The following is a 27168-nucleotide window of genomic DNA, read 5'->3' as shown; positions in this document are numbered from 1 at the left end:
GAACTCCCTCAGTAGCCCCCGAACCAGGCTTCAATGGCGATGAGACCGGCGCGTAGATTGTCTTCGGCATTGCAAGGCAGGTTCTTCTCCAAATCCTGTGTACCTATTGAATAGCGTCCGGCTTCTTGTAAATATTGCGCTCCTTGGCTTCCACGTCCAATAATGGCCATCTTCCACGTGTCGAATGAATGCAAAGAGCCAGGGTATTTTTACATTTATCCCCCTAGCTGCGCAAATGAGCTGCCTATAAAAGAGACGAGGATCTAGATCCAAATCACACCATCCTCCCTTCGCGAGCATTCATCAGAGCGCATCTGACAGAAACCCATTCCATCATGGACAGTCGACGCGGCTCCTCCTCTCGCCCTTCCAGCCCCCAGCTTGGAGGTTGGGAGAGATGCTCCGTCCTGCATAGTAAGTTAGTGACACTCCAAACCAAGGGATTTCTTCCCCCAGCCTTCATGGTTCCGGTTCGAGCCGGACTCACCACCTATGTGGGCGGAAAGCAGGCGGAGAGCGTCCCCAGCCCCTCCAAAGGAGAGCGGGTGTGCCTTGTTTCTTATCTGATAAGAGGGCTCGGATTTCCAATTCATCCGTTTCTCCGAGGGCTCCTGGAGTTCTACGGCTTCCACTTGCACAACCTTACGCCTGCCTCCATTCTGCATATTGCGGGCTTCGTGGCCCTTTGCGAGCTATTTTTGGGTATCGAGGCTCATTTTGCACTGTGGAAGAAGCTATTCTGCCTTGTGCCCCGTTCTCAAGAGGGGTCAATATAACAAGTGGGCGGAGTCGAACTATGGCGCATCGCCGGGACCGGATATCTATCCGGAACCCCGAAGAAGGCGTCCGAAGACTGGCCTTCAGAATGGTTTTATATAGAAGATGTCCCCCTGCCAGACCCTGTTCGGATCGGCCTCCCGGAGTTCAATAACACTCCGTTGAAGAAACGCCTAAGCTGGCGTCCACGGAGCCCTCAGAAGGAAAACGATAGGGACGTCCTTTACCCTTATGAGCCGAATAAGGTTGTTAGATCATTCAGGACTGACCATGATCGGGGTCATGGCCACATGCATTATGCGGGGGGTGCAGCCGCTCCAGTATAGAGGCCACCCCATGTGGGATTTCAACGGGGAGGATGATGCCACCCGCTGCGGCCATAAGGGGCCGGGATCGGTCGCCGATCTGATGAAGATCTTGTCCGCATTGTACAAGAGAGAAGAGGAGGAATTCCTCCGCGTCAATCCGCAGAGCGGATTTTCTATGAACAATCCTCCAAGTTGTGTAAGCGGACATTTATTTTTTCCTATCCGATCCGTATTCCCATAGTCAAGTATCTCATTTTGTGATTTCGGCGCAGGAACTGCGCCGGGCAGTAAAGGATATAAACAACCCGCCTCCACAGCCCGAGGATCCGGAACGGTTCCTCGATCCGACCTCCCAAGAGGATCCGGACATATCGGTGGACCTGATTGACGGGGTATTCCACCAACTGAGCATCGATAATGCCTTGGTCGCCATTACGGCCGATTACCCCGGAATACTTCCTGCCTCGCAGGTAATTGAGATCAAAGTCCCAATACTTCGAAAATGACCCATCTGTGCTTATTTTTGATCACGATATACCGATGGCGCTTCGCAGGGGGCGCCCTTGAGGCGGAAGGCCGAGCCCGTGGCGGCTAGCCAACAAGGGGCAGTACGGCCCAGCAGGCTAAAAAGAAGTGCGGTCCGGATCGAAACTCTGGCACAATGGTATGGCGTGTCACCTTACTCCCAGGCTTTATTCCCGGGAGACATACTAACGCTCGTGCTTTTTCAGGAAGAAGAGTGCTTGTCGGACTGTATCCGGAGAGGTTACCAATCAATCCTCCGCTCGCCAGGCTCCAAAGCCAGGTCCAGAAGCGGAGGCGAACACAAGGCGTACGTTGGATGCTCCTCCGACAGAGGATACCGACGGGTTATCTGCCACCAATTACAAGGTGGAGAGTGCCATGAATCACATGCGTCGCCGGACAGTTCTTTGCGGTGCATGTTTCTCCCCAGAGGCGTTGGATGCCTTTAATTCGGGAGATGCGCACCTCTGTGCCGCTCAAAATGGTCTAGCCAGAGCCATGGAGCAGTATGTAAAAGACATACGGGTGAGAAATTTGACAGTTATATATGCCAATAGCCCCCGAGACTTGAAATAGTTAGAATAACTGATTTAAGGATCATTTATTGTGCAGGATCTTACAGAAAAGAATACCCCAACTGTCCCAGGAGCTGGAGGAGTGCAACGCCCAACTTGAGGCCGCACTAGCCACATCGGGGGAAGGCAAAGAGACCCCCTCTGGTAATATACGCTTCAAAAGATAAATAACTTGTGAAGTGCGGCGTGTGTAGAAGTCTGACAATAATATTGCAGATGGCGCTGGAATAGATCCGGACAAGCAACAGCTCATGCGCCGGTTAAAGGCCGGCGAGAATGTGCTTACAAGGGTGAGGCAAGAGAAAAATAATCTCCAAGATGCCAACACCCGGCTGGGTGAGGAACTAAAGGATGTTCGTGCCCAGTTGTCTGACTCTGTGAAGGAGAATCGGCGGCTTCGACGCGGCATTTTTAGTAAGTGCTTGAACGAACTTTGAAAAAGAGTTCGGCGAGGAAGTCCACTAACATAGGTTTGTCTGTAGGTATGCTCACAGGCCGTCCTGCAGAGGAGATGCCCGGTTCTACGGGTGACCTTCTTCCCGAGCTCTTGCAACTGCATGAACGAGTTCGGCAGGTGATGAAAGACGTCACCCAGGCCTTATGGCCATCTGTCTCCCTTCCCGAAGGCCTTGGAGAGCTTGCAGAGAGGCTTCAGGTAGTGCGGCGGCGCTTCCGATTATGGAAGATATCGGCCTGCCGTCAAGGCGCCAGGGAGGCATGGGCCATGGTGAAGACGCGGTACACGAAGGCTAACCCAAACCACATGGCCAAGGTCGGACCTGTGGGGCCCGATGGGAAGGAGATCCCTGTGAGCTTAGTGTAGGGCCAAGTAGAGTTGGCCGCAAAGTATTCCCAGCAGGACAGTAAACTAGATAGCCTATTAGATGGCATCAAAGAGGAATACAGTCAGTCGAATTGACTATGTAATTTAAGATGACATGAAAAATGCCTTCTAGCCGGATTGTAGATCGTTTGTCATAGCAGGACCTTTTCGCTTCAACCTCGGGACCCAATAGTCTGGAGTGTGTCCGAATACCCTCGCGGTTATATAAGAACCGGGGCATGCGTGGAGACCAGGCATAGGGGTCATTAGTGCTTTATCAGACAAGTGCCCAACTAGTTATGTTATATTACATGGTTAGTAAGAAACATCTTCCAGGGAGAATAGTTCCGTTAGGGGTTCCTTTCCCTGGGAGGCATGCCCTAAAGTGCATGTCCGGACTGCGAAAAAAGCAGAAAAACATCTGGGGGCAAAAAAATAGGTACTAAATCGTCTTTTTGTTCACCAACCAAATATTCCCTTAAGAACGCTAGCTTTCGGCTTCACCCAGTCTGAGGTACACATTCGGCTGACCCGGCAGTAACAATCGCAGAGGTGCTCCCTTTACCACCTAGCCGAACAATCGGGAACGTAGGGGTAAGCACAGGAGCCAGGCAACCCAGCTTGGCCAAAACTTAAGTCATATCGATGCATATAATGGTGAATAAAAGGTACATGCAGAAGTATGACACATGTATTGGGTATGGAGCCCATATAAATAAGCTTCTGTTAAAGAAGCCCCCAGGTATAATGAGCGCGGATAGCGCTTCAAGTGTGTGCGAACAATGCGCGAACAAGCTTTCAAAGGCTGTAAATAAAAAGGAGGGAGAAGGAGAGAAATAGAAGACAGCTAATATGTAAAATATAGACAGAGGAAGGAGACGAACTCAGAATCCGGCGCTAGGCGTAGAATCTTCGGAGACGGGCTGCGTTCCATGGGTTCGGCTTGAGTCGGTTATCCAATGCATCTCGCAGACGGTACGCTCCACCGGTCAGGACTTGGTCGATGATAAAGGGACCTTCCCATTTGGGCTTTAGTTTGTCCTTTTTCATGTCCGGCAGGCGCAGAACTAACTCGTCAATGTTGTAAGTTTTGGCCCATACTTCTCTGCTTTGATATCTTCGAGCTTGCTGTTGATAGAATGCGGAACGGGCTTTTGCCACGTCACGCTCCTCCTCCAATGCGTCCAAACTGTCCTGCCGATCGAGCTCGGCTTCTCTTTCTTCGTACATGCGCACGCGAGGTGAGTCACGAATTAGGTCGCAGGGCAGAACTGCCTCTGCGCTGTATACCATAAAGAATGGTGTAAATCCGGTGGTGCGATTTGGAGTGGTCCGCAGCCCCTAGAGTACGGAGTCGAGATCCTATACCCAGTGCGTGTTAGATTCCTTGAGGGACCGCACTAATATGGGTTTGATGCTGCTCACGATTAGACCATTTGCTCACTCGACTTGACCGTTAGTTTGAGGGTGATAGACTGAAGCATAGTCGAGCTTGATGCCCATGTTTTTGCACCAGAGTTTAACCTCGTCGGCCGTAAAGTTCGTGCCGTTATCAGTGATGATGCTATGGGGGACGCTGTAACGGTGTACGACCCCTGATATGAAGTCTATCACCGGTCCGGATTCGGCCGTCTTAACAGGTTTGGCCTCTATCCATTTGGTGAATTTGTCCACCATGACCAGTAGGTATTTTTGCTTGTGGGTTTCTCCTTTAAGGGGTCCAACCATGTCAAGCCCCCAGACCGCGAAGGGCTAGGTTATGGGTATAGTTTTGAGGGCGGTGGGTGGCATGTGGCTTTGATTAGCAAAGAACTGGCAACCGACGCATCGTTGGACTAAGTCCTGAGCATCTCCCCAGGCCGTTGGCCAATAAAATCCTGTACGGAAGGCCTTGCCTACGAGGGCCTGGGCTGCGGCATGGTACCCGCTGAGTCCGGCATGAATTTCAGCCAGAAAATTCTGCCCTTCCTCTTCGGAGATACACCTTTGAAGGACTCCGATTGTGCTTTTCTTGTAAAGCTCTCCCTCATGGACCTTATAGGCTTTAGATCGCCGCACTATGCAGCGGGCCTCGTTTTGGTCCTCGGGAAGTTCCTGCCTGGTTAGGTAGGCTAGGAATGGTTCCATCCATGGGGCAATGACTGCCATTATTACGTGGGCTAAAGATGTTACTTCGTTGGCAGAACCACCAATTGTGTCAGAATGTTCGGTGTCGGGCAGTGCGGTTGGGTCCGGATTGTTATTTCCGGATTCCCCCTCTCATAGTATGGATGGCTTGAACAGCCTCTCTAGGAAGATGTCGGGAGGGACGGCATCACGCTTTGCACCAATGCGCGCCAATACGTCTGCTGCCTGGTTGTTATCCCGGGATATATGGTGAAATTCGAGCCCTTCAAACCGAGCTGACATTTTTAGGACGGCATTGCGATAAGCTGCCATTTTCGGATCTTTGGCATCGAAGTCTCCATTTATTTGGGATATCGCGAGGTTCGAATCCCCGCACACCTCTAGGTGTTGAATGCCCATGGAGACTGCCATCCGGAGGCCGTGTAGAAGGGCCTCGTATTCGGCTGCGTTGTTGGAGTATGTATACATTATGTGGAGTATGTATTGAACCGTATCCCCGCTTGGGGACGTCAAAACGACGCCAGCCCCCAGACCGGCCAACATTTTGGAGCCGTCGAAGTGCATTATCCAGTTGGAATATGCGCCGTACTCTTTAGGGAGTTCGGCTTCAGTCCATTTGGCGACGAAGTCGGCCAAAACTTGCGACTTAATAGCCCGCCGTGGCTTATAGGTTATGTCGAACAGGAGGAGCTCAATGGCCCATTTGGCAATCCGGCCCGTCGCGTCGCGGTTGTTTATAATGTCGTTAAGAGGTACTTCGGAGGCTACTGTTATCGAACACTCTTGAAAGTAGTGTCGCAGCTTCCGGGATGCCATGAACACCGCGTACGCTATCTTTTGGTAATGCGGGTACCGTGACTTGCATGGAGTTAGGACAGTGGACACGTAGTAAACTGGTTTTTGAAGGGGGAACTTGTGTCCGTCCGTTTCTCGTTCGACAACGAGCACGACGCTCACAACTTGATGAGTTGCCGCGATATATAATAGCATTGGTTCGCCCATGTTGGGCGCGGCCAGGACCGGGTTTGTTGCCAATATGGCTTTTATTTCTTCGAGTCCGGCCGTGGCGGCATCCGTCCACTCGAAGTGTTCGGTGCGTCGGAGGAGGCGATAAAGGGGTAATGCCTTTTCTCCTAAACGGGAGATAAAGCGACTTAGAGCCGCCACGCACCCCGTCAATTTTTGTAGTTGTTTGAGGTCCTTTTGGGATATCCAATTGTGACAGAGCTCGGATCTTGGCTGGGTTTGCTTCAATTCCTCTACCGGATACAATGAAGCCCAAGAGCTTTCCAGTTGGTACGCCGAAAACGCATTTTTCCGGGTTAAGCTTAATGTCATATGTTCGGAGATTATCGAACGTGAGCCTCAAATCGTCTACTAGAGTTTCGACGTGCTTGGTTTTAATGACCACATCATCTACCTATGCCTCCATGGTTTTGCCAATCTGGTTTGCCCCAGACATGCCTGAATCATGTGCTGATATGTTGCGCCACCGTTTTTTAGCCCAAAGGGCATTGTGTTGAAGCAGAATGGGCCATATGGGGTGATGAATGCCGTTGCGGCCTGGTCGGGCTCTGCCATCTTAATTTGGTGGTAGCCTGAGTATGCATCAAGGAAACACAATGAATCGTGTCCTGCGGTAGCGTCGATAATTTGATCGATGCGGGGGAGTGGGAAGGGATCCTTTGGGCAAGCCTTGTTGAGGTCCTTAAAATCGACGCATAGGCGACAGGATTTGTCCTTCTTTGGTACCATCACCAGGTTTGCTAGCCAGTCCGGATGTTTTATATCTCTGATGAATTCGGCCTCCAATAATTTGGCTAGCTCTTCTCCCATGGCTTGTCTCTTGGGTTCGGAGAAACGCCGAAGAGCCTGTTTGACTGGCTTGAATCCTTTTAGGATGTTTAGGCTGTGCTCGGCCAGCCGGTGTGGGATTCCTGGCATGTCTGAAGGGTGCCAGGCAAAAATGTCCCAATTTTCGCATAGAAATTCTCGTAGTGCGGCGTCTACATCAGGGTTTAATTGTGCCCTGATGGAGGCCGTTTTTGTAGGGTCCGTTGGATGGACTTGGAATTTGACTATTTCGCCCGCTGGTTTAAAGGAGGTGGACTTGGATCTCTAATCGAGTATCACCTCGTCCCTATTCACCGTGGAGCGCAGCGCAGTGAGTTCTTCGGCCGCTAGGGCTTCAGATAGTGCCTCAAGGGCCAGTGCAGCTGTCTTATTTTCGGCGCGGAGTGCTATGTCCGGGTGACTAGAAAGAGTGATGATTCCGTTGGGCCTGGGCATTTTGAGCTTCATGTACCCGTAATGGGGTATGGCTTGAAAAATTGTGAATGCCTCTCGCCCTAATAGAGCGTGATATCCGCTGCTGAATGGGGCTACTTGAAACGTGACCTCTTCGGACCTGTAATTATCCGGCGTGCCGAATACCACATCCCGTGTGATTTTTCCTGTGCAGCATGCTTCCCGACTGGGGATTATTCCTCTAAAGGTTGTGCTGCTTCGCTGAATGCGGCTCCAGTCTATTTCCATTTTTCGGAGGGTTTCCTCATAAATGAGGTTCAATCCGCTGCCACCGTCCATGAGTACCTTGGTGAGGCGAAATCCGTCCACTATTGGACTGAGGACCAATGCGGCTGGTGCTCGGGCTGTTCGGAATTTAGGTTCGTCACTGGCATTAAAGGTAATAGCCGTGTCACGCCATGGGTTTATTTTTGCTACTTGGTACCCTTCGGCAAGGCTGCGGAGTGTTTGTTTCCGCATATTATTTGATGCGAAAGTCTCAATACTGTTAATACCGTACTGGTATCCTTGGGCTGATGCTCTGGAGCTAGAAGCTCTTCACCACTTTTGGCCACCTGCCGTAGTATCCAACACGCTCTAAGGCTATGAGTTGGATTGGCGCCCTCTGTACTATGAATTTTGCAGGGTCCATTGAGCCATCCATCTAGTACGGTTCCATGCCCTATAGAGGGTTTTCGCTTTTTGGTATTTAACCCAGGTGCCTGGCGATGATGCACCCTTTTATTTCGGACTGGGGTTGTATTCAGGGCCAGATTGTCCCAAAAATTGATTTCGGTTTTCCAGGCGCTTTCCATCTCACAGTACTTTCGTACTATGGACGCCAAGTCAGCAAAGCATGTAATGTCACGACGACTTACGGCGTTGAGGATTCCCTTGTCCATGCAATTATTGCGGAAGAATGAAATCGCGTCCTCCTCTTGGCAGTCCTTTATCCTGTTCATAACCAGGAGGAATCTGGCCCAGTAATGGTGTACTGTTTCTGCGGGCTCTTGCCGGATTTGAGATAGATCGCTTATGTTTGGGTGGGCGGGTGGAATTAAATCCGGAACCCCGTCCAATCTAAGACTCAGGGGCCAAGAAGTTTCCGAACTTGGAAGCTTGGGTTCTTGGATGTTGTCCAATGCGTCTAGCCCGCTGCCTGACTTTAGGTTCAGGGCTTGAGTTACGTCCTCCCCTCCGCGGGAATCCGGCATGGAGGGATCGGGAATCCGGACATAGCTAGTCCTTAAAATAGAGGAAGGGCTGTCGTATTGTTCCTCAACCACGACAACGTGGTGGGTAACCTGGGGAGAGTTGATCTCTCTCAGATCGGGTTTAGGCCCAATCTAATCGTAGTCTGTAGCGACTCCCAGGACGGCGATGCGATCCCAGAGCTTGTTCAAGGAAGAGAGCTCCATCGGGTCTAACTGCTCGGCGAGTTCCGAGCTAATGTGAAAATTGCTTTCGATGACCCGAGAAGTCATCGTCGGCGCGGTGGCCGGATAGGTGGTCATAAGGAAACCGCCTAGCCGGAGAGTATGGCCGATAGCCAAAGCTCCTTTAGCAGCAGTACCGTCTTTAAAGATGGGATGGGTATCCTTCCTAATGGCGACGGCACAGAGGAACTCTCAATGAAAGCACCAATGTCGGTGTCAAAACCGGCGGATCTCAGGTAGGGGGTCCCGAACTGTGCGTCTAGGCGGATGGTAATAGGAGACAAGGGACACGATGTTTTTACCAAAGTTCGGGCCCTCTCGATGGAGGTAAAACCCTACTCCTGCTTGATTGATATTGATGATATGGGTAGTACAAGAGTAGATCTACCATGAGATCAGAGAGGCTAAACCCTAGAAGCTAGCCTATGGTATGATTGTTGTTCGTCCTACGGACTAAAACCCTCTGGTTTATATAGGCACCGAAGAGGGTTAGAGTTACACAGAGTCGGTTACAATGGTAGGAGATATACATATCCGTATCGCCAAGCTTTCCTTCCATGCCAAGGAAAGTCCCATCCGGACACGGGACGAAGTCTTTAATCTTGTATCTTCATAGTACAGGAGTCCGGCGAACGGTGATAGTTCGGCTATCCGGATACCCCCTAATCCAGGACTCCCTCACATGTGTTCAATCGTATCCGAGAGGGTGTGGTTGCTCATGACCCATACTTCGAGTGCAAGATGGATGCCCTTGGCAAGCTTGGATTCTCCTCTTACCAGAAATGCACTGCATCCATCCGCATGCTTGCATATGGAATTCCAGGCCATCTGGTGGATGAGTATGTGCGTATGAGTGAGACAACATGTCTGATGTCAATGTACAAGTTCTGCCAGTCTGTGATCGAGGTGTTTGGCCCTGAGTACTTGAGGCAGCCAACTGCCGCTGATACAGAGAGATTGTTGACGACCAACGCAGCTAGAGGCTTTCCAGGCATGCTTGGCAGCATAGGTTGTATGCACTGGGAGTGGAAGAACTGTCCATTTGCTTGGCAGGGCCAGTACAAGGGGCATGTCAAAGCTTGCACTGTCATATTAGAAGCGGTGGCTTTGCAAGATCTTTGGATATGGCATTCTTTCTTCGGCATGGCAGGTTCTCACAATGATATCAACATGCTGCAGCGTTCTCCAGCCTTCACAAGGCTTGCAGAAGGCCACTCCCCACCTGTCAACTTTGAGATCAACGGCCACCAGTACAACAAGGGATACTATCTAGTTGATGGTATATATCCTCAGTGGTCAACTTTTGTGAAGACAATCTCGAAGCCCCAAGGTGAGAAGAGAAAGAGATTTGCCCAAATGCAAGAGAGTGCTAGAAAGGATGTGGAACGTGCTTTTGGTGTGCTTCAATCCCGATGGGGTATTGTTCGATACCCTGCACTATCATTGGATGAAAGGAAGCTTTGGGAGGTGATGGCTGCTTGTGTGGTCATGCACAACATGATCGTCAAGGATGAGCGTGATGACAGTATCTTCGACCAAGGATTTGATTTTCAAGGTGACAATGTTGAGCCCCTGCACAAGAACCGGCCACGTTTGATCTGTTTGTCCAGTTCCATCATGAGTTGTGTGATTGGCACACTCATTTGGATCTTCAAAATGACTTGGTTGAGCACACGTGAGATCATATTGGCAACCAATAGATGTATTGATTCATTTTATGTTCATTCAAAACAATTTTGATTTGGTTGTAAAACTATTTTTATTAGATACAACTTCGATTGGGTTGTAAAACTATTTTAATTTTCAAAGAATTAATATTTGGACCTGCAAACTTGTTTTGATATGAAAATATGGGCATTAGGCCCTGGTGGGCGGGATGGGGCAAACGGATGCGGCCGCGCTCTGGGCGCACGGACACCGCATCCTAAAACAGGCCCGGGCACGACCTCATCGTCCTACCCAAACGGACAGAATCCGGCTAAAATGGACGTCTATTTGGGGTCACACGGTGGAGTTGGCCTCACGCACTGGCAGAAAGAAGAGCCCACCAGCATGGCATTGCATGGCAGGACGGTCTCGCCCTGTCTGCTGCGACGCACGAGACATGCAATGCCACACATCAATCCAAAAGTGAAGCCGCACAAGCGAACGCGGCGCCCACCTACATGCTTCCTTTTTTTGAAGGGAAAAACGCTCCGCTTTATTTATTTATTAAGGTTCAGAATTTCATCCGCTATTACATCTAAAATAGAGTCTGGAGGCATCAAACGCCAAACATTGCTTATTTCATCACCTACTCCTACCCTCGCGAGCTTATGTGTCGCCTTATTCACCGAGCGTCGCAGCCACATAACCTTTGCTTCCTCAAAAGAGCTGATCATCTCTTTCACATCCCAGATCCACGGTCCAACTCCGCTTAGGTTTCTGTCGGGGTCATTAATCATATTCACAGCCATCTGACAGTCCAACTCCAAGTGCACCTTCCTGACGTTGTACTCCATAGCCATATGCAGCACCTTCTTGGTTGCCAGAATCTCAGCTGCCTCCGTATCAGCGACCTGAGGGAAAAAAACACATGCTCCCGCTATATATGCTCCATTCTGATCCCTGAGCACTACTCCCCCTCCTCCTTTTCCGCCATTTTTTGACATGGCTCCATCCGCGTTAATCTTCACCCATCCTTCCTCCGGTGGTTCCCATCTTTGCTGCTCGATCACCTTGGGGAGTTTCCGTACTGTAGGGTGTACCTCTTGCCATTCCTTTACATGCATAAGCACAACCGTCATGATCGCATGTGGCTCAGCAATCCTTTTTGCATCTCTAGCGTCGTTTCTTGCCAGCCATAGACCATACAGAGCATGAACGAACAGCTCCTTCTCCTCCTCTGCAGCTCCCGCAAACCACCCAAGTAGCCAGTTCGACAGCTCACACCGGGATCTAGTCATCTCTGGTGGGTTAGCCACCCTAGCTCCCGTTTCAGAGCGCAACAGCTGCCAAAAGAGTGATGAGTGTGGGCATGTCCAAAAACGATGCAGTAAAGTTTCCTCCCTTCCGCAAGCCACACAGAAAACCCCTGGTTTAATTCTTCGTCGGTGCAATTTCGGAACCCACCGCCAATCCATTCCTGAGCAACCTCCATGCATGCACTTTGGCTTTCCCCGGTGTCGAAGTATCCCAAAGAGACAGATAACCTTTGTGTTTGCTCGTAGACGTTGAAGTTTCAGGCCGTCCTGATCTCAACTTGTTCATGGACATTCTAAGGTGATAGGCTGACCTTACTGTAAACTTCCCGTTCTTAGTGAAATTCCATGCAAGTCGGTCTTGGCAGTTCGGTCCGCCCACCGCTATTCTCTTAATATCCTGTGCATCATCTGGTGTGAATAAAGCATCCACCCTAGCCTCGTTCCAGTCCGTACCATCAGGGCGGAGAAGATCTCTGACCTTCGTGATACCCCAAGCAAAAATTTGACCCAACGGCTTCATGCTTCCAGCTCTTGGGATCCAATTTTCGTGGTGGATGTTGATCATTGCCCCTTCGCCAATCCGCCACACCAGTCCTTCCCTCAAAAGATCTTTGCCATGAAGTATACTGCGGAAAGTGAAAGATCCTGCCGATGGACAAGTGGCCGACAGAATAGAATCATCAGGAAAATAACAAGCTTTTAGTACACGGGCACACAGAGATCCAGGAAGTTGAAGTTTTCTCCAAGCTTGTTTGGCAAGGAGAGCTTGGTTGAAAACCTCCGGATCACGGAAACCCAGCCCCCTCCTTTTTTGCGTCACACATCTTCTCCCATGCTATCCAATGCACTTTCCGTTCATCATCCATTGCACCCCACCAGAATTTAGAAGAGATCGAGGTCAAATTCCGGCACATCTTCTTTGTGAGGTGAAAACAACTCATGGTGAACGTAGGTGTCGCTTGAAGGCCCGATTTTATAAGCACCTCTCTTGCCTTCATGGACAAGCCCTGCCCCTTCCATCCACTAACCTTGCCTTTCGAGCACTGTGTCACATATTTAAAAGTACCATCTTTTGACCTCCCAACCAGTGTTGGTAGGCCAAGGTATTTCTCATTTAGAGCCTCCTCCTCTATCCCAATGTACTGCTTTAGCTCAGCCTTTGTTTCTTCTTGACAACCTTTCTCGAAGAAAATCGCTGACTTCTGAAGATTTACCCGCTGCCCTGAGGCCGCCTCGTATCTCTGGAGTATAATCTTTAGTGCCTCCATATTTTGCCTTGTACCCTCCAGGAACACAACACTATCATCAGCGAAAGAAGATGAGTCACCTGGAGGCCCGTGCTCCCAAATGCCACACCTTTGAGGTTGCCTTCCTGTTGGGCTTGCTTAAGCAATGCTGAAAAGCCCTCAACGCAAAAAAGAAAGAGGTAAGGGGAGAGGGGATCCCCTTGTCTAAGGCCCCGAGAAGGGACAAATCTCCTGGACAAACCTCCATTCAAATTAACTGAGAACGTCGCCGAAGTCATGCATCTCATGATCATTGCAATCCACTCCGTGGCAAAATCATATTTAGATAGCATTTGCTCCAGAAATATCCACTCCACTCTATCGTACGCCTTCATCATATCCAGCTTGACCGCACAGAACGCCTTCCTCCTCTTCCTAGTGCGAATGGCATGAACGCACTCATATGCCACAAGGACATTGTCCGTGATCAGTCTACCAGGTACAAACGCACTTTGCTCCTCCGAGATAAGAACCGGCAAGATTAGTTTGAGTCTGTTGGCCATCACCTTTGTTGCTATCTTGTAAAGTACGTTACAGAGACTAATAGGACGAAACTGCGTCAGAAGCTTTGGTGAGTTGACCTTTGGGATCATAACCATGATCGTGTCATTGAAACTTGCCGGTGTCACATCCCCCATAAGAAAGCTCCGAACAGCCTTACATATATATGTTCTTAACAAAGGCCAGTGCCTTTAGTAGAACAGTGCAAGAAGTCCATCTGGCCCCGACGCTTTTGTCGGCCCCATTTGGAACAAAGCAACTTCGATCTCCTCATCTGTTATCGCGGCAGTAAGTTTTGTGTTCATATTATTTGTCAGCGAAGCCTCGATACGTTGGAGTAGCTCTTGTGCACCCGCTGACCCGGTCCGAGGTAAACCGGTTTTCATAAAAGCTTGCAGCCATCTCCCTCATCTCCTCATTCACAAGGCATCGAGTCCCGTCCTGGCATCAAAGTGCTCTAACCGTGTTCTTTCTCTTGCGATGTGAAGCTCTTTGTTGGAAATATTTGGTGTTTTTATCTCCTGCTTGCAGCCAATCAACTCTGGACCTCTGTCTATCAAACACTTCTTCTCTTTCATAAATTTCTCGCAGTTGTTCTTCGATCTCCCTTATTTCCTGCCGATAACCAATATGGACCGCTTGTTCCTTTGCCTCCTTCAACTGTGTTTTAAGCTTCACTATCTGCCTCCTGATGGAACCGAACACTTCCCTCGCCCATCTCCTCGTGCTACCGGTCGTGGCACCCACACGTTGGCAAATTCCAGCCAGGGTGCTATCACCCACGCTCGACGCTTCACACGCCTCTCAAACCATGTCATCATACTTCTCATGCCTCGTCCAAGCCTCCTCAAAACGTAACGGTCTCTCTCCACGTTGATCCGAGCATGGAGCCGTCTCCAATTCCCGTACCAGTAGCGGTTGATGGTCAGACTCTTCTGTCATGATATTTTCCACTACTGTCTCCGGGAAAATTTCCAGAAAACCATCGTTGCATGCAGCCAGGTCCAATCTGACCTGGATATTCTCCTTCGGCTCTCTCCTATTGTCCCATATGTATTGGTACCCCGAGTAACCCAAGTCCGCAAGGCCGCAGTCAGCCAAGCAGTCCCGGAAATCTTCCATCTGTAGAAAACTCCTTGGATTCCCTCCTCTCTGATCGGACTGGAACATTGCTTCATTATAATCCCCCATGCAAATCCATGGTAATGTATCATGTGCATGATGATAACGCAAAGCATCCCATGATTTCTTCCGCTGCTCTCTGCATGGCTCTCTGTAGAAACCGGTGAATCTACAGACCTTCCCCTCCCACACCACTTTAGCATCTATGAAATATTGGCTCCATGGCCGGACAGTGACATTAACGTTATCACGCCACCATAAAGCCAATCCTCCACTCTGGCCCTCGCAGTCAACCGCCACACCATTCCTGAAGCCTAGACTCCATTTGATCTTCTCCATAGCTATTGCCCTCTTCTTTGTTTCACATAGAAATACCACCACTGGGTTGTAGGACCTAATCAGGTCACAGAGTTCACCAACTGTCGAGCCCAACCCCAAGCCTCGACAGTTCCAGGCCAAGAGGTTCATTGGTCCCGGCGGCCCTGGGCCTCAGGGTCCGCCGATGAAACTTTGTTCTCTGAAATGCAATCAAACACAGAGTTAGTTTTTTGCCTCGTATCTCTGAAAAAACTCTCACCGCCTTCCTTCTTGTCATGATCACCCTTGGGTATCCACACTTGGGTCGGGCGTCTCTTCCTGCTATCATAGTCCTTCCTATCATAGTAGTCAGATCGGCCCCTTTCCCTCCACTCCTCCCTCTGCCTACGTACGTAGTAGCCACGCCTCCTCTCCCGGGTTCCATGCATATCGGGTCTTCCCAGTTGATAGACCCGACCCGCACCGCCCCCATGCACACCCGTGTGATAATCAACCTTGTCTTTTCCATTCCTTTCTCTATCCACTTCCCTTTGTTCTTCTTCCCTCCGTTGTTAACCCTCCGTCATCAGCTTGTGTCGTAGGTTATGTTCACGACGCTCCTCCAGTCCATCTCGAAGATCATGCTCCTTTGTGTCCTCTTTCTTTGCACAGTCCTTCTTCGGGCTGTTTACTTCATCTCTGAAACTTCGGCCGACCCCACCAGTGCAAGATTCAGACGTACGAGAGAACTCAGAGTTTATGTTTCGCTTGGTTGGCATATCCCTCATTCTCGGGTGATCATAGCAACGTGCATACGCCTCACCAGTGTGGGCGCTGCTCATGTTGTTGTTACTGCTGCCAGCCGCACCCATTGACCCTTCTTTTCCTCCCGTGTTCCTGCCTGGTGATGCTCTCAGCCACCCTCCCCATTGCTGCTCCGAGTCAACCGGTGGTTCGCATACACCATTGTTATGCACCAACCTACCACATGCAAAGCAAAAGTGTGGTACTTTTTCATAGTGGAAATCGAACCAGGTCTTCTCCTCATCCTCTTTCTTCTTCCTCAGATAGAACCCTCTCACCAAAGGTTCCCTCACAGGGATTTTTGCTCTAACCCGCAGATGTTGTCCTCTAGCAAAACCTTCTTTGTACACATCAACTCTCACAATTTCTCCCAGCCAATTACCAAGGGCCCTTCCAAACGCTTTCGTTCTCCTATCCGGTGGCAGATCCGTCACTCTGACCCACACATCAATTTTGTCGAACATGCTTCCTTCTGTCGTCGGCTTGTCGCAACCCTCTTTGCCTGCGTCGTATAGCAGATCGCGTTTGACTCCTTCCCAACCCAACCCAAAGCTGGCCTGCCACCCACGCCGCTGTGGGAATTCCGCCGCTATGCCCTCAGGATCGCAGCGCAGCTCCTACCTAGCCTAGCGCGCGCCTACACCCAGCGTTAGGAGCAGCGGAAGCATTGCCGTCCGCCTGAACTGACCAAAGGGTAATTGTGATTTGTGAGCTGCCTTCTCAACCGTGGCAGAGGCCTTCACAATTTCGGTACACGTGAAGTATGTGCTGCACAAGCATATCCAAACCCTAGCATCAGAGCATCTGGACTGGCTGATTCTGCACCCATAAACAATCCGCGGACGCGTCCACAGACATTGCCTGTTCGCCTCTCAAATGTCCCCATGTGTAACCATAATTCCCACTTTTGAACCACAAGTCCATGCATACATGTACACGTCGATCATTACACATAAACAATGAATAGCACGCACAAAATAAAAATTATTCTTGTCGAGTATATTAGCAAATTTCCAATTAATTTACTACAGGAATAAATCAAGAACATCACATGGACAATATTGATCACATACTAGTATCTAAATAGATAGACACGTAATATGCATATAGGACTAGTTTGGATGGCATCCTGGAGTATGTGCCTGGAAAAATTATGTGTCTATATTTCGTATTGCTGCAGATCCAGATAGAAAATGACAACTCAACAAAACCATATCCGAGACCAAATAAACCATCTAGAACCGTACATGCATGTGACGGTAAAATCTCGCAGGGGCAAAGAAAGCAAATTTCTGATATTATGCCGAGAGAGATGCATTAGAATTGACACATTCGAACGTGTTGTGATTGTGTGGCACTGATGTCATATGTTGAAATAAGGAATGTGGACCAGCTTTTTTCTACTCGTCAAAATCAAACGCACAAGGCACCGCCGTAGCATGACGGTACGACGATGCACAACGCACAAGGAGACACTGACACGCAGGCCAGAAACACGTGACCCCGGTCATCAGTCACCCGACACTTCGACGAAGTTTATCCACATGGACTCGCCAAAAGCGTAGCCGCACGAACGAGGGCCCACCAACATGCTCCCCGTCCCCCTCTTGCCTGGTTTGGTGGGACTCGTCCCGTCATCTCGAACGCCACTGCATGCTTGCCATCTCCGTGCCGCAACGCCATGTGCATACGTACTACCGTAATCAAGTCAAAATATTTATTAATGAAACTGCAGATATACTGGGCACATCATACCAGAAATTGTTTCAAAAATTTCGGAAACTTTGAATTTGTATTACTCCCTCCGATCATATATCAGTAATTGAGTATAGGTTTCGGTTCAGAATGAAGACCACACGAGAATATATATATCGGGTGGTGGTAACCACTGATCAGTGCAGTGGTTGCACCCCCACAGTGTGCATTTTTCTTGAGAATGCAAACAAGAAGTAATGAATAGAATAAATCCTCACTCGCAAAAAAAAAAACCCTACAAATAAGTACAGTAATGAACTAAAACACACAGTACGCTCAGGTTACATAGTACTGCCGCTGCCACCAGATGAGTTAATTGTATTGTATGAAAATCAATCTATTGGGTGGTTGTGCTGGAGAGGTCAGACCCTTCGTCGCCAACTTTTGTGAAGGCAGCCATGAGCCTTGGCACCACGTTGGCAAGCGCGATGTTGAAGCCGGCCGAGCAGGGTAGTTCCATGCCCCCCTCTTCAACAGGCACACATCCTTTCAGGTATGCCTCACACATCCTGAGCACGTACCTCCCCCGCCGGCGGAAGTGGTCCTTCACGAACCCCTCGAACCCCTGGGGCGGTCGGCGCACCAGGTGTAGCATGGTCCGCGAGCTGAGCAGGAAGGCGTTCTCGCAGTAGGGCAACGCGTTGCGGTGGCCCTCCGGCGTATCGATGAGCGCCTCAAGGCTGGCCTCGTTATAGTAGGGTTGGTCGTTGAGGACAAGCGCTTGAAGGGAGACGACGACCTGGAGCAGGCTTGACGTCCCCGGTGACCAGACCTCCGTGCCCTCTCCGTCGAAGGTGTTGAGCAGGCTGAGGCACACCGTACCGCTGGGATAGAGGTTTGGATTGAGGTGTAGGCCGAACGAGTGGTAGTAGACCTGCGGCGGCACGGCCGGGTAGGACGGCGGCAGCTGCATGTCGAAGAAGAAGAGCCCGTCCTGGTACGGTGTCCCGCTCGCACCCACCATTACCACCCGGAGTAGGTCCATGCGTCCCTCGAATGCCCGAACGTAGATACCATCTGCATATGCAAATTTCGATGTCAATCTCGTTCATCGCCATCTGCCATTTATTATTTTTCAAACCATGCATAAGGACTGCATGTGATCTTATAGAAAGAGAAGAGGTCATACAAAGTCTTATATACTTACAAAGATCAAGATACAAAACAAAGAATAATGACTAACAAAGATTAGCAACAAACATGTTCTAACGACGACCCAAAAACTAACCTAGACAAACAAGATCGTGACCTTAGTGAACAACGATTCCAAACACATTGCTCCGGCTTTGAACCATTGGTAGGCATCACACTTGGTCTGAACAACCAGAATATGGACCATTTGTCACTTATTTTCAAACACTTTTCTGTTCCTTGTACGGTGACCACGACCACGACCTAAATGAAAAACGACTCCAAACACTTAATTTGCTCCCGCTTTGAACCATTGGTAGGCAATCACACTTCATCGGAGCAACCGACGGTTTGTCGTTTACTAGTGGTTGGGGCGTCACCTTGTGGCGCCGCTTGAGAGAAAGTTGTGCGCATGTTTTATTTAAAAAAACATAAAGTCCTCGCCTTCATCTAGAAAAACATTTTAAAAAAAATTCTCACCTTCATCTAGAAAAAGAAGTGAAAAAGAAAAGAAAAACTCACCAATGCAGCCTACCAGTGAGTGCTACTTTGCATAGCCCTCCATTTAAAAAAATGTATGCGGTCATCAACTCCATCTAAAAAGAAAAAAAATTCCTCACCTTCATCTAAAAATAATATCTCAAAAGCTTTTTCACCGTGGCCAACCAGCATACGTCACGTGGCATAGCTGGTTGGCCGCCCTTCAGGCGACGCTTAATGGGTTTAACTAGTGGTTGGGGTCCGTCATTGCGGGCCGCTTGAAAGAAAGCTATGCGCACCTCACCATCATGTTAGAAAATTTAAAAAAATTCTTGTAGACATCACAACCATCTTAAAAGAAAAACGAAAAAACCTAGAAAACATCTCTAAAAAAATATCTCCCTACCTTTTATTTTTTTTAAAAAAATACTTTCTCACCGTGATCAACCAGCATGCGTCACATGGCATAGCTTTTTTGTTTTTGAGTGGGTCACATGGCATAGCTGGTTGGCCACCATTCTATCGCCTCTTAATGGGTTTAATTTTCAAACACTCTTCTATTCCTTCTATTTTCAAACACTTTATGGGTAACCATCGGTCAGATTGAAACATATATATTGAGGCATAAATATGCTTATGGGATTTTCAAATACTAAGTCTGACCGAGATTTTCTTATCCAAGTATATTTCTAAGAAGTGAATTTAGTGCAACTTCAGCCGATTGACCTGCGTTTTTCTCTAGAAAAGGTACAAGTAGGTGAGAAAAAAAATTTTAAAGTTGCCATTTTTAGAATCACTTAGCCAAATCCCGTTGGAATTAAATGTAGATACACCGTACAGTTATGGCCTTATGCACGTTGCAAGATAGTACCTGGTAAGCTATTCTCCAATATTTTCCACTCTTTTTGCACCGTCTTGACCCATCTCTTTTTGCCGGTGCTGCCCTGCAGTTCATTTGACAAAAGAAAGAGCACTACTACATCAAAGCTAAAAGGCGCAAAATTAAGGCGGATGACTTCTCTTAGTGCACCTACCTGGTCCGTGGTGTCAAGGTAATGGTGATCGTCCGGAGGGCTCTGCACTACATCGAAATGTGGCAAGTTAAATGGACGATGATCGTCATCACCAGTGGCATCTGTGACCTTCACCACATCCTCCACAGTGTCGCTGTTACTAGCATCGACACTGGCATCACTTCTTGCTGCGAGATCAGCAATGTTGTACTCTGTCGCAGCGCCACCAACGCTAGGGTCTTCGTGGCTACGCGCAGATGCCTGCGCCAAATTCTGCATGATCACGGCTGCATGGCCATCTAGTTCATCCACAGAACCGTCATCGCCTTCGACACTTGTAGTATCTGTTGGATCATTGTGCTGTAATCGGGTATAAGATATACGACACATGATTACCGCGTACGTTAATGCATGATATTGCGCACATAACTAACGGGGTTTGCATCGAGATACATGAGATAATGTTTCTAGCTAGCTAGGTAGGAGTAGATAGATACCACGTTGGCAGCACCCAATTCTTGAGGATCATCGACGATGGCGTCCTCCTCCGCCCAGTTGTCCATCTCAGCCTGCAGTTGAGTGTAGTTATCCTTGTTGACAACACTGATCTCATGGGGTAATACCTGAAAATAGAGATAAGAGAGACATTGTACATTATTATTTTTCCGACAAAGGGTAATATATTAATTCGATCGAGTAGCTAGTGGCAAAAGATCCATGCATGCATACCATTGACGTGGTGCCATCACCCCACTTGACTTGGACGTGGCCGTCGACACAGAGGTTAACAACTTGTCCAACCCATGAAAGATCGGCGGGGGCCTGTGGTTGCTGCACTACCACTGCTGGTCTACTTCCAGCGACGCTTGATAGCAGACGAACGACGATGTCCCCATAGAAAACGGAGTGATCAGGATCCCTGCTCAGATCATATGCACTTGCAGTAGTGCTATCGCACTCGACCTCCAAGCTTAGGTTGCCGGCCTCATTGTTAGCCTTGATCCACGACACCTGCACCGTGTGATCATTGGAATTCAGGCTCCTCACGACCCCGACGCGCCGCGTCGATGCATCGTCTGTGGCACTCACGACGTCGTCATCTCCAACTACAGCAAATGTGACATCGACAGGGGCGTTGTCAACCACGTACTGCCCAGGAAAAAACTCGTGCTCATTCGTGCACTCGGAGGGGTTGAGTGAGATCGACGGTGCCCTATGCTGCCGTGTGCCGTCCTGCCACAGCACGTCGACGATGGTATGAGTGCTGGAGACGGTCATGGTGGGTAGTGCATGCAATGACTCGTCCTGGTGGTGATGATCGGAAGTATCGTCATCGGTTTTTGTAATGAGAAAGCAGCGGTCGCCCAGCCCCCAGGTGCAATCGGACGAGGAGCAGAAGAAAGTCAGGTCGTTGGGATTTTGGTAGGCCGAAGGAGCAGACATCTCGAGGACTTGCTCGTCGGTGCCGCCGTGCGCCGACGCGACCCAGTAGACAAGGACGCCGACCATCTCCACCCTGGAGACCGAGCCCACTTCGTGCTCCGGCTTCCAGCTGCCATCTAGCCATTGCGACTCTCTGAAGACGGCCGAGGGGTCGCCACGGTCACCGGTGACTTGCTCACCGGAGTAGAAGGCGCAGTTCATCTGCGGGCGGAAAGTAGCCACCGTGTTGGCCGCTCGTAGCTTCTTGGGTTCCGCATCGGTGACCTTGCAGACGGCACCGTCGTCGAACACCACGTCGACGTCCAGGAACACCTGGACCACCCGGCCCAGCCACTGCCCGGACACGACGTAGTCGCCGAGGCTGAGAGCCCTAACGCGCCGGAGGCCAGACGGCCGCACGCCACGGATGGTCTTTGTTGCTTCGCCGTGGACGTTGAGCTGGACGAGATCAAGCGTCGTGGAGACGCCGACGACGACGCCCATCTGGCCGCCGACGTCCGACCCCGACACGACCATCTGGCCGACGTACGTGCAGCTCCTGTCGACGATTGTCATGTCACGGCCCTTCATGCTCACCAGTGCGCCGTTGATGCCGAGCGTCATGAACGAGTCGGCGTCGGCCGCTTTAAGCGGGACCACCAGGCCACGCTCGAAGATCCTCTCCTCGTTGCCACGCGCCGATTTGGAGCTCACAAGATCTAGCCAGTATAGATTAGTGTATCTCACGCAGGCCTCCTCGGTGGCGTCCATCTTAATAATAAGCTGTTATTCTCGATCGATGAGATATCGATCTTGCGGTTCTTCGATCGTGTAATGAGCTAGTAGTATATAGCCGTCGCGCTAGATATACTATATAGCTATAGGTGATCAAATTTGTATACATACAGTATAAGAGTACTTGTTTCCGGGTAGGATGGGAATTCGAGTCCTTGCAGGAATACACCGCGAGCTTCCTTCGTCCGAGTTTACCGAGTTAGAGCAACTCCAAAGGGCGACCCATTTCGTCCGCCACCGTCCGTCTGGGTGGGCTCGGACAGAAAAGGCGGCCCAACACGCCGACCCAAACGAACGCGCGTCCGCTTTTCGTCCGCGGGCGATCCATTCCCGGTCCATTTTTGAGCCGGATTTGCGTCGGCGCGGACACGCGCACGCTCGTCCTCTCCTCCCCCGGGCCCGCTGGTCTGTGTCACATTGTCCTCTCCCATCCAACAGCAACCCTCGCCCTTCTCCTCCGTCGCCGATGCCGCCGTTCATTTTTGCCGGCGACTCTGCCAGCTGCCGGGGCCTCCACATCCGCCCAGCTACGCCGCCCACTCCCACGTCGCTCGCCAGCGCCGTCTTGCCGTCGGGAGCCGACTGCTTCCCACCCCCCGCGCCCCCCACCACACAGCCGCCCCCGACCAAGAAGTCGCCTCGCCGCCCGGCCAGATCCTCACCGGCACGCTCGTCGGACGCCGGCAGGACAACAGCTGGTCCGTGCGCGCCGCGACCCCCTTCGTCGGTTGTCTCCTTCGCCGACGCCCGCAAGCTGTTCGACAGTTTGCCAAGGTACAAAAATGGACTCCGCCGACGAGTTCTTTTTTCACAATTTCCTTTGCGACTCCGATGATTCGTCCTCTGATGACGAGGAGGAGATATTGGTTGCCGTGTTGGTCCATCACCACCTCAACAGCCTGCGGCCATTGTTCCGTGGCTCCATTCCGGGCCATCTTCCGGCGTTGAATCGCAATCGAGAGAGCGGGCATTTCCTTCTTTGGAAGGACTACTTTGATACAACAAACCCGTTGTTCAAACATCAGACTGCCGCCGTTTCCGTATGAGTAGGCATGTTTTCAACCGTATTAGAGAGGGGGTGGTCGGCTATGATGACTATTTCGAGTGCAAAGAGGATGCCGTTGGCAAGATTGGGTTTTCCTCTTATCAGAAATGCACTGCCGCCATCCGAATGCTTGCATACGGAGTGCCCGGTGATCTCATTGACGAGTACGTCCATATGAGCGAGTCTACTTGCCTAGAGTCCCTGTATAAGGGCATGTTCGGTAGCTCGCTGGCTCCTAGCTTCCGCAAATATGCGAGCGGAGCTAGCCCGAACGGCCCAGCTCCAAGAAGCTGGCTTCCTGGAGCGGAGCGGCACACACGTACAAAAAATCGGAGCGACGATTTCGGCCATCTCAGAAATTGGGAATCTGGAGTTGGCTTTATTTACGAGCAGCTGCCACCGCGAAGTGAATCGAGGGGGTCATGTATCGGTTCGCTACTTCTATCTCCCCTGTTCTCGTGTGTTCGCCTGGGCCTAAGGCCACCTTACCTGTTGAGCCGGCTGGGCTCCAGCCCACCTAGCCAGGTTGGCCTGCTAACACGTACGAGAAGCTGGAGCGAGGGGCCGAACGAATTTCTGAGCGCTAGCGCTCGCGCCGGAAGCTGGCGATCCAAAAATGAAGCTGGATTTGTGGATTTTTTGGAGTTGGAGAGCTGCCGAACAGGCCCTAAGTTCTGCAAGGCTGTTATTGTTGTGTTTGGTCCTGAGTACTTGAGAGAGCCGACTGCTGAAGATACAGCCCGTTTGTTGGCGATGAATGACAGCAGGGGCTTCCCAGGGATGCTTGGTAGTATAGACTGCATGCATTGGGAGTGGAAGAACTACCCTTGTACTTGGCAAGGGCAGTATAAGGGCCATGTCAGGGCTTGCACTGTCATACTTGAGGCCGTGGCGTCTCAAGATCTCTAGATCTGGCACTCTTTCTTTGGCATGGCCGCATCACACAATGATATCAACGTGCTTCAACGCTCGCCGGTGTTTGCTAGGCTTGCCGAAGGCAACAGCCCACCGGTGAACTTTACTGTCAATTGTTTTTGAAACTATGATGATTTTTATAGTAAATTCGAAAACTATACACCATAATGTAGAAAAATCAAAAGTATCACCCCGTTGGCCTCCTATTTGCCGAAGAGGGACTTTTCGGCCTAGCGTTGGCCGAAGAGGGACTTTTCGGCCAACCGTTGGCCAAAAAGGACTTTTCGGCCAACCGTTGGCCAAAAAGGACTTTTTGGCCATCGGTTAGCCAAAGAGTTCCTCTTCGGCCAACACCTGCTCTACTGTTTTAGAAAATTCATATCAATTAGGATTTTTAGTATTTTAATTTGATTCTTTTTGCATTAGATTAGAAATTTTATGAAGTTTCTGTAGATATCAAGTTTGACTAGATTTGAAAGTTTGAATTTGAATTTTCACGAATTTGCTCAAATCACTAGATTGCCTATAATTTGAGCTAGGAGTATTTTTTCTAGATGATTCTTTTTGCTACTTGTTCTTTGTGAATTTGTTTATAAGTAGTAATTAATTGGTGAATTTTATTATTATTTAAAATTAGTTTTTTATGAAAACAGTTATGTTTTAGTGTTTTATAGGTTTTATGCTATTTCTTTTAATTTTAATTGCTTTTAATTTTTTTTCTTTAGTTTTTTTGACATATTCTTTTTGTTTCTGTTTACTTATCAGTAACTATTTTATTTTTAGTATTTTTGTATTTTATTTCTTTTATCCTACTAGAAAACTTGTTTTGAGTTTCATAGGAGTTTATACTTAAAAGTGCCATGTAAATCATGTACAACCATTGCCGTTTTATACATGAAAATAAAATACTTTCCCGCAATATTTTTCCCTTCATTTTCTTTGCCGCCATTTTCTTTGCCGCCATTTTCCCCCGACATTTTCTTTCCCGCTATTCTCTTCCGCCACACTAAGGAGTGTTGCATCAACGAAGGATGACGATGATGCCTTCATGTGAAGTGTGAAACACTCTGTGAGAGAAGTCGTAAGTGTGAAACACTCTCCGATGATGATGAAGAGGCTGCAAACACTTATGACTTCTCTCAGACAGTGTTTCACACTCCACCAGTAGCACCGACGCAGGAGACACAAACCGTGTCAGACGATGTCTACGATCGTGGACACCATGACGCTCGTTTTATAACACTAGTAGAAAACGGAGCTTTAAAACCGGTTTGTAAGGGCCTTTAGTGCCGGTTATGGAACCGGCACTAAAGTGTGGACACTAAAGGCCCCCCCTTTAGTACCGGTTCGGCACGAACCGGCGCTAAAGTGCCACCATGTGGCGTGAGCTCGCGCCCTAGTATGGGGGACCTTTAGTACCGGCTGGTGTTTTTTTTTGATATTTTTTTGAAAATTTTGGAAAAAAAATTTGATTTTTTTTTCGATTTTTAATTTTTCTGAATTATTTGATGATTTAGTCTCTAATCACCTCTCTTAACTGCTCAAGTGTGGATCACTCATTCCAAATCATCTACTCCTGCCCGAGCACGCTTAACTTTCAGGTTCTTTTCTCCTTCGTTTCCGAGTCTGCACTTGTTGTTTTCCTGACAATAGTAAGATGTCAATCCTATTAACCCTCAGGAGTTTAGCTTGAGCATGAAGTCACACATTTCACCGTTTGAGTTTGAAACTATTATTCTAAAAAAACAGTAATTATTTAGTAACGCTAATATTTCTTGAATAAGTTTGACCATAGTTTGACCATAGTTTGACCAAAATTCAAAAAATTGAAATAATTATTTAGTAACACTAATATTCTTGAATAATTATGTAGTAACATTAATACTTCTTGAATAAGTAGTTTGACCAAATTTAACCAATTTTTTTTTAAAAAACTGAAATTTGACCATATCTTTTTTTCCTTTTGGAATTTGAGGATTCTAAAAAATTCCAAACAAGCCATAGGCTGTCTCCTTCGGATGCGGATTTTCGTGCTGAATTTTTTGATATATTATACGTTTTTTCCGACATCGTATGCAAAAGTTATAGCCGTTTTACATTTTCCCTACACTTTTTGCAAAACATGTCCAAATTTAAGTTTTCAAATTTTCCTAACTAGTAGATATAGTAATATAACTACTTCTCAAAGGATTTTATTTTTTGAAGTTTTTATCATTTTATTTTGATTTTTTCAAAACTGAAATGGCGATACACGGGGGGCGGGGTAGAGTTTGAAAATTGGCCCCTTTAGTACCGGTTCGTGGCACGAACCGGTACTATAGGTTAGACCTTTAGTACCGGTTGGTAACACAAACCGATACTAAAGGGGCTCGTGGGGATCCGGCCTGACGCCAGCCTGCCACTACCCCTTTAGTACCGGTTCGTGGCACGAACTGGTACTAAAGGCTCAACACGAACCGGTACTATTGATCGCAGCCACGAACCGGCACTATTGATCACATTAGTGCCGGGTTTTTTACAAACCGACACTAATGTGCTTCACATTTGACCCTTTTTCTACTAGTAAGTTGAGAAGTGAAGATGGCGAGAAAGAAGATGGCAGGGAAGAAGATGGCGGGAGAGAATGGCGGGAAAGAAAATGGAGAGAGAGAATGGCGGGAAATAAAATGGCGGGAGAAAATGAAGGGAGAGAATGGCGCAAAAACCTAACTTTAAATAATCCTAAAATTCACCAATTAATTACTACTTATAAACAAAGTCACAAAGAACCAGTAACAAAAAG

General features: G+C 49.0%; 1 protein-coding gene across 1 annotated transcript; it reads right to left on the bottom strand.

The window, feature by feature from the left end:
- Positions 1-17638: 17638 nt before the first annotated feature.
- LOC123116844 (probable ubiquitin-conjugating enzyme E2 23) lies at positions 17639-22479 on the bottom strand. Its single transcript, XM_044537735.1, has 5 exons — positions 20939-22479; positions 20707-20832; positions 20231-20569; positions 20068-20140; positions 17639-18602 (listed from the first exon to the last, which is right to left on the bottom strand). The coding sequence occupies exons 1-5, from the start codon at positions 22400-22402 to the stop codon at positions 17923-17925; spliced, it is 2682 nt and encodes an 893-aa protein (XP_044393670.1). The 5' UTR covers positions 22403-22479; the 3' UTR covers positions 17639-17922.
- Between the last annotated feature and the right edge of the window lie 4689 nt (positions 22480-27168).

The sequence above is a fragment of the Triticum aestivum genome, chromosome 5B (genome assembly GCF_018294505.1).
Source record: "Triticum aestivum cultivar Chinese Spring chromosome 5B, IWGSC CS RefSeq v2.1, whole genome shotgun sequence".
Taxonomy (NCBI): domain Eukaryota; kingdom Viridiplantae; phylum Streptophyta; class Magnoliopsida; order Poales; family Poaceae; genus Triticum; species Triticum aestivum.
This window is presented reverse-complemented; position numbering and strand designations above follow the sequence as displayed.

Excerpts from the sequence above, each read along its gene's own strand:
- LOC123116844 (XM_044537735.1), bottom strand. The coding sequence starts at position 22,402 with ATGGACGCCACCGAGGAGGCCTGCGTGAGATACACTAATCTATACTGG. Across the intron at positions 20,570-20,706 it reads AATTGGGTGCTGCCAACGTG|CACAATGATCCAACAGATAC; the intron begins GTATCTATCTAC and ends ACCCGATTACAG. Across the intron at positions 20,141-20,230 it reads ACCTTGACACCACGGACCAG|GGCAGCACCGGCAAAAAGAG; the intron begins GTAGGTGCACTA and ends AATGAACTGCAG.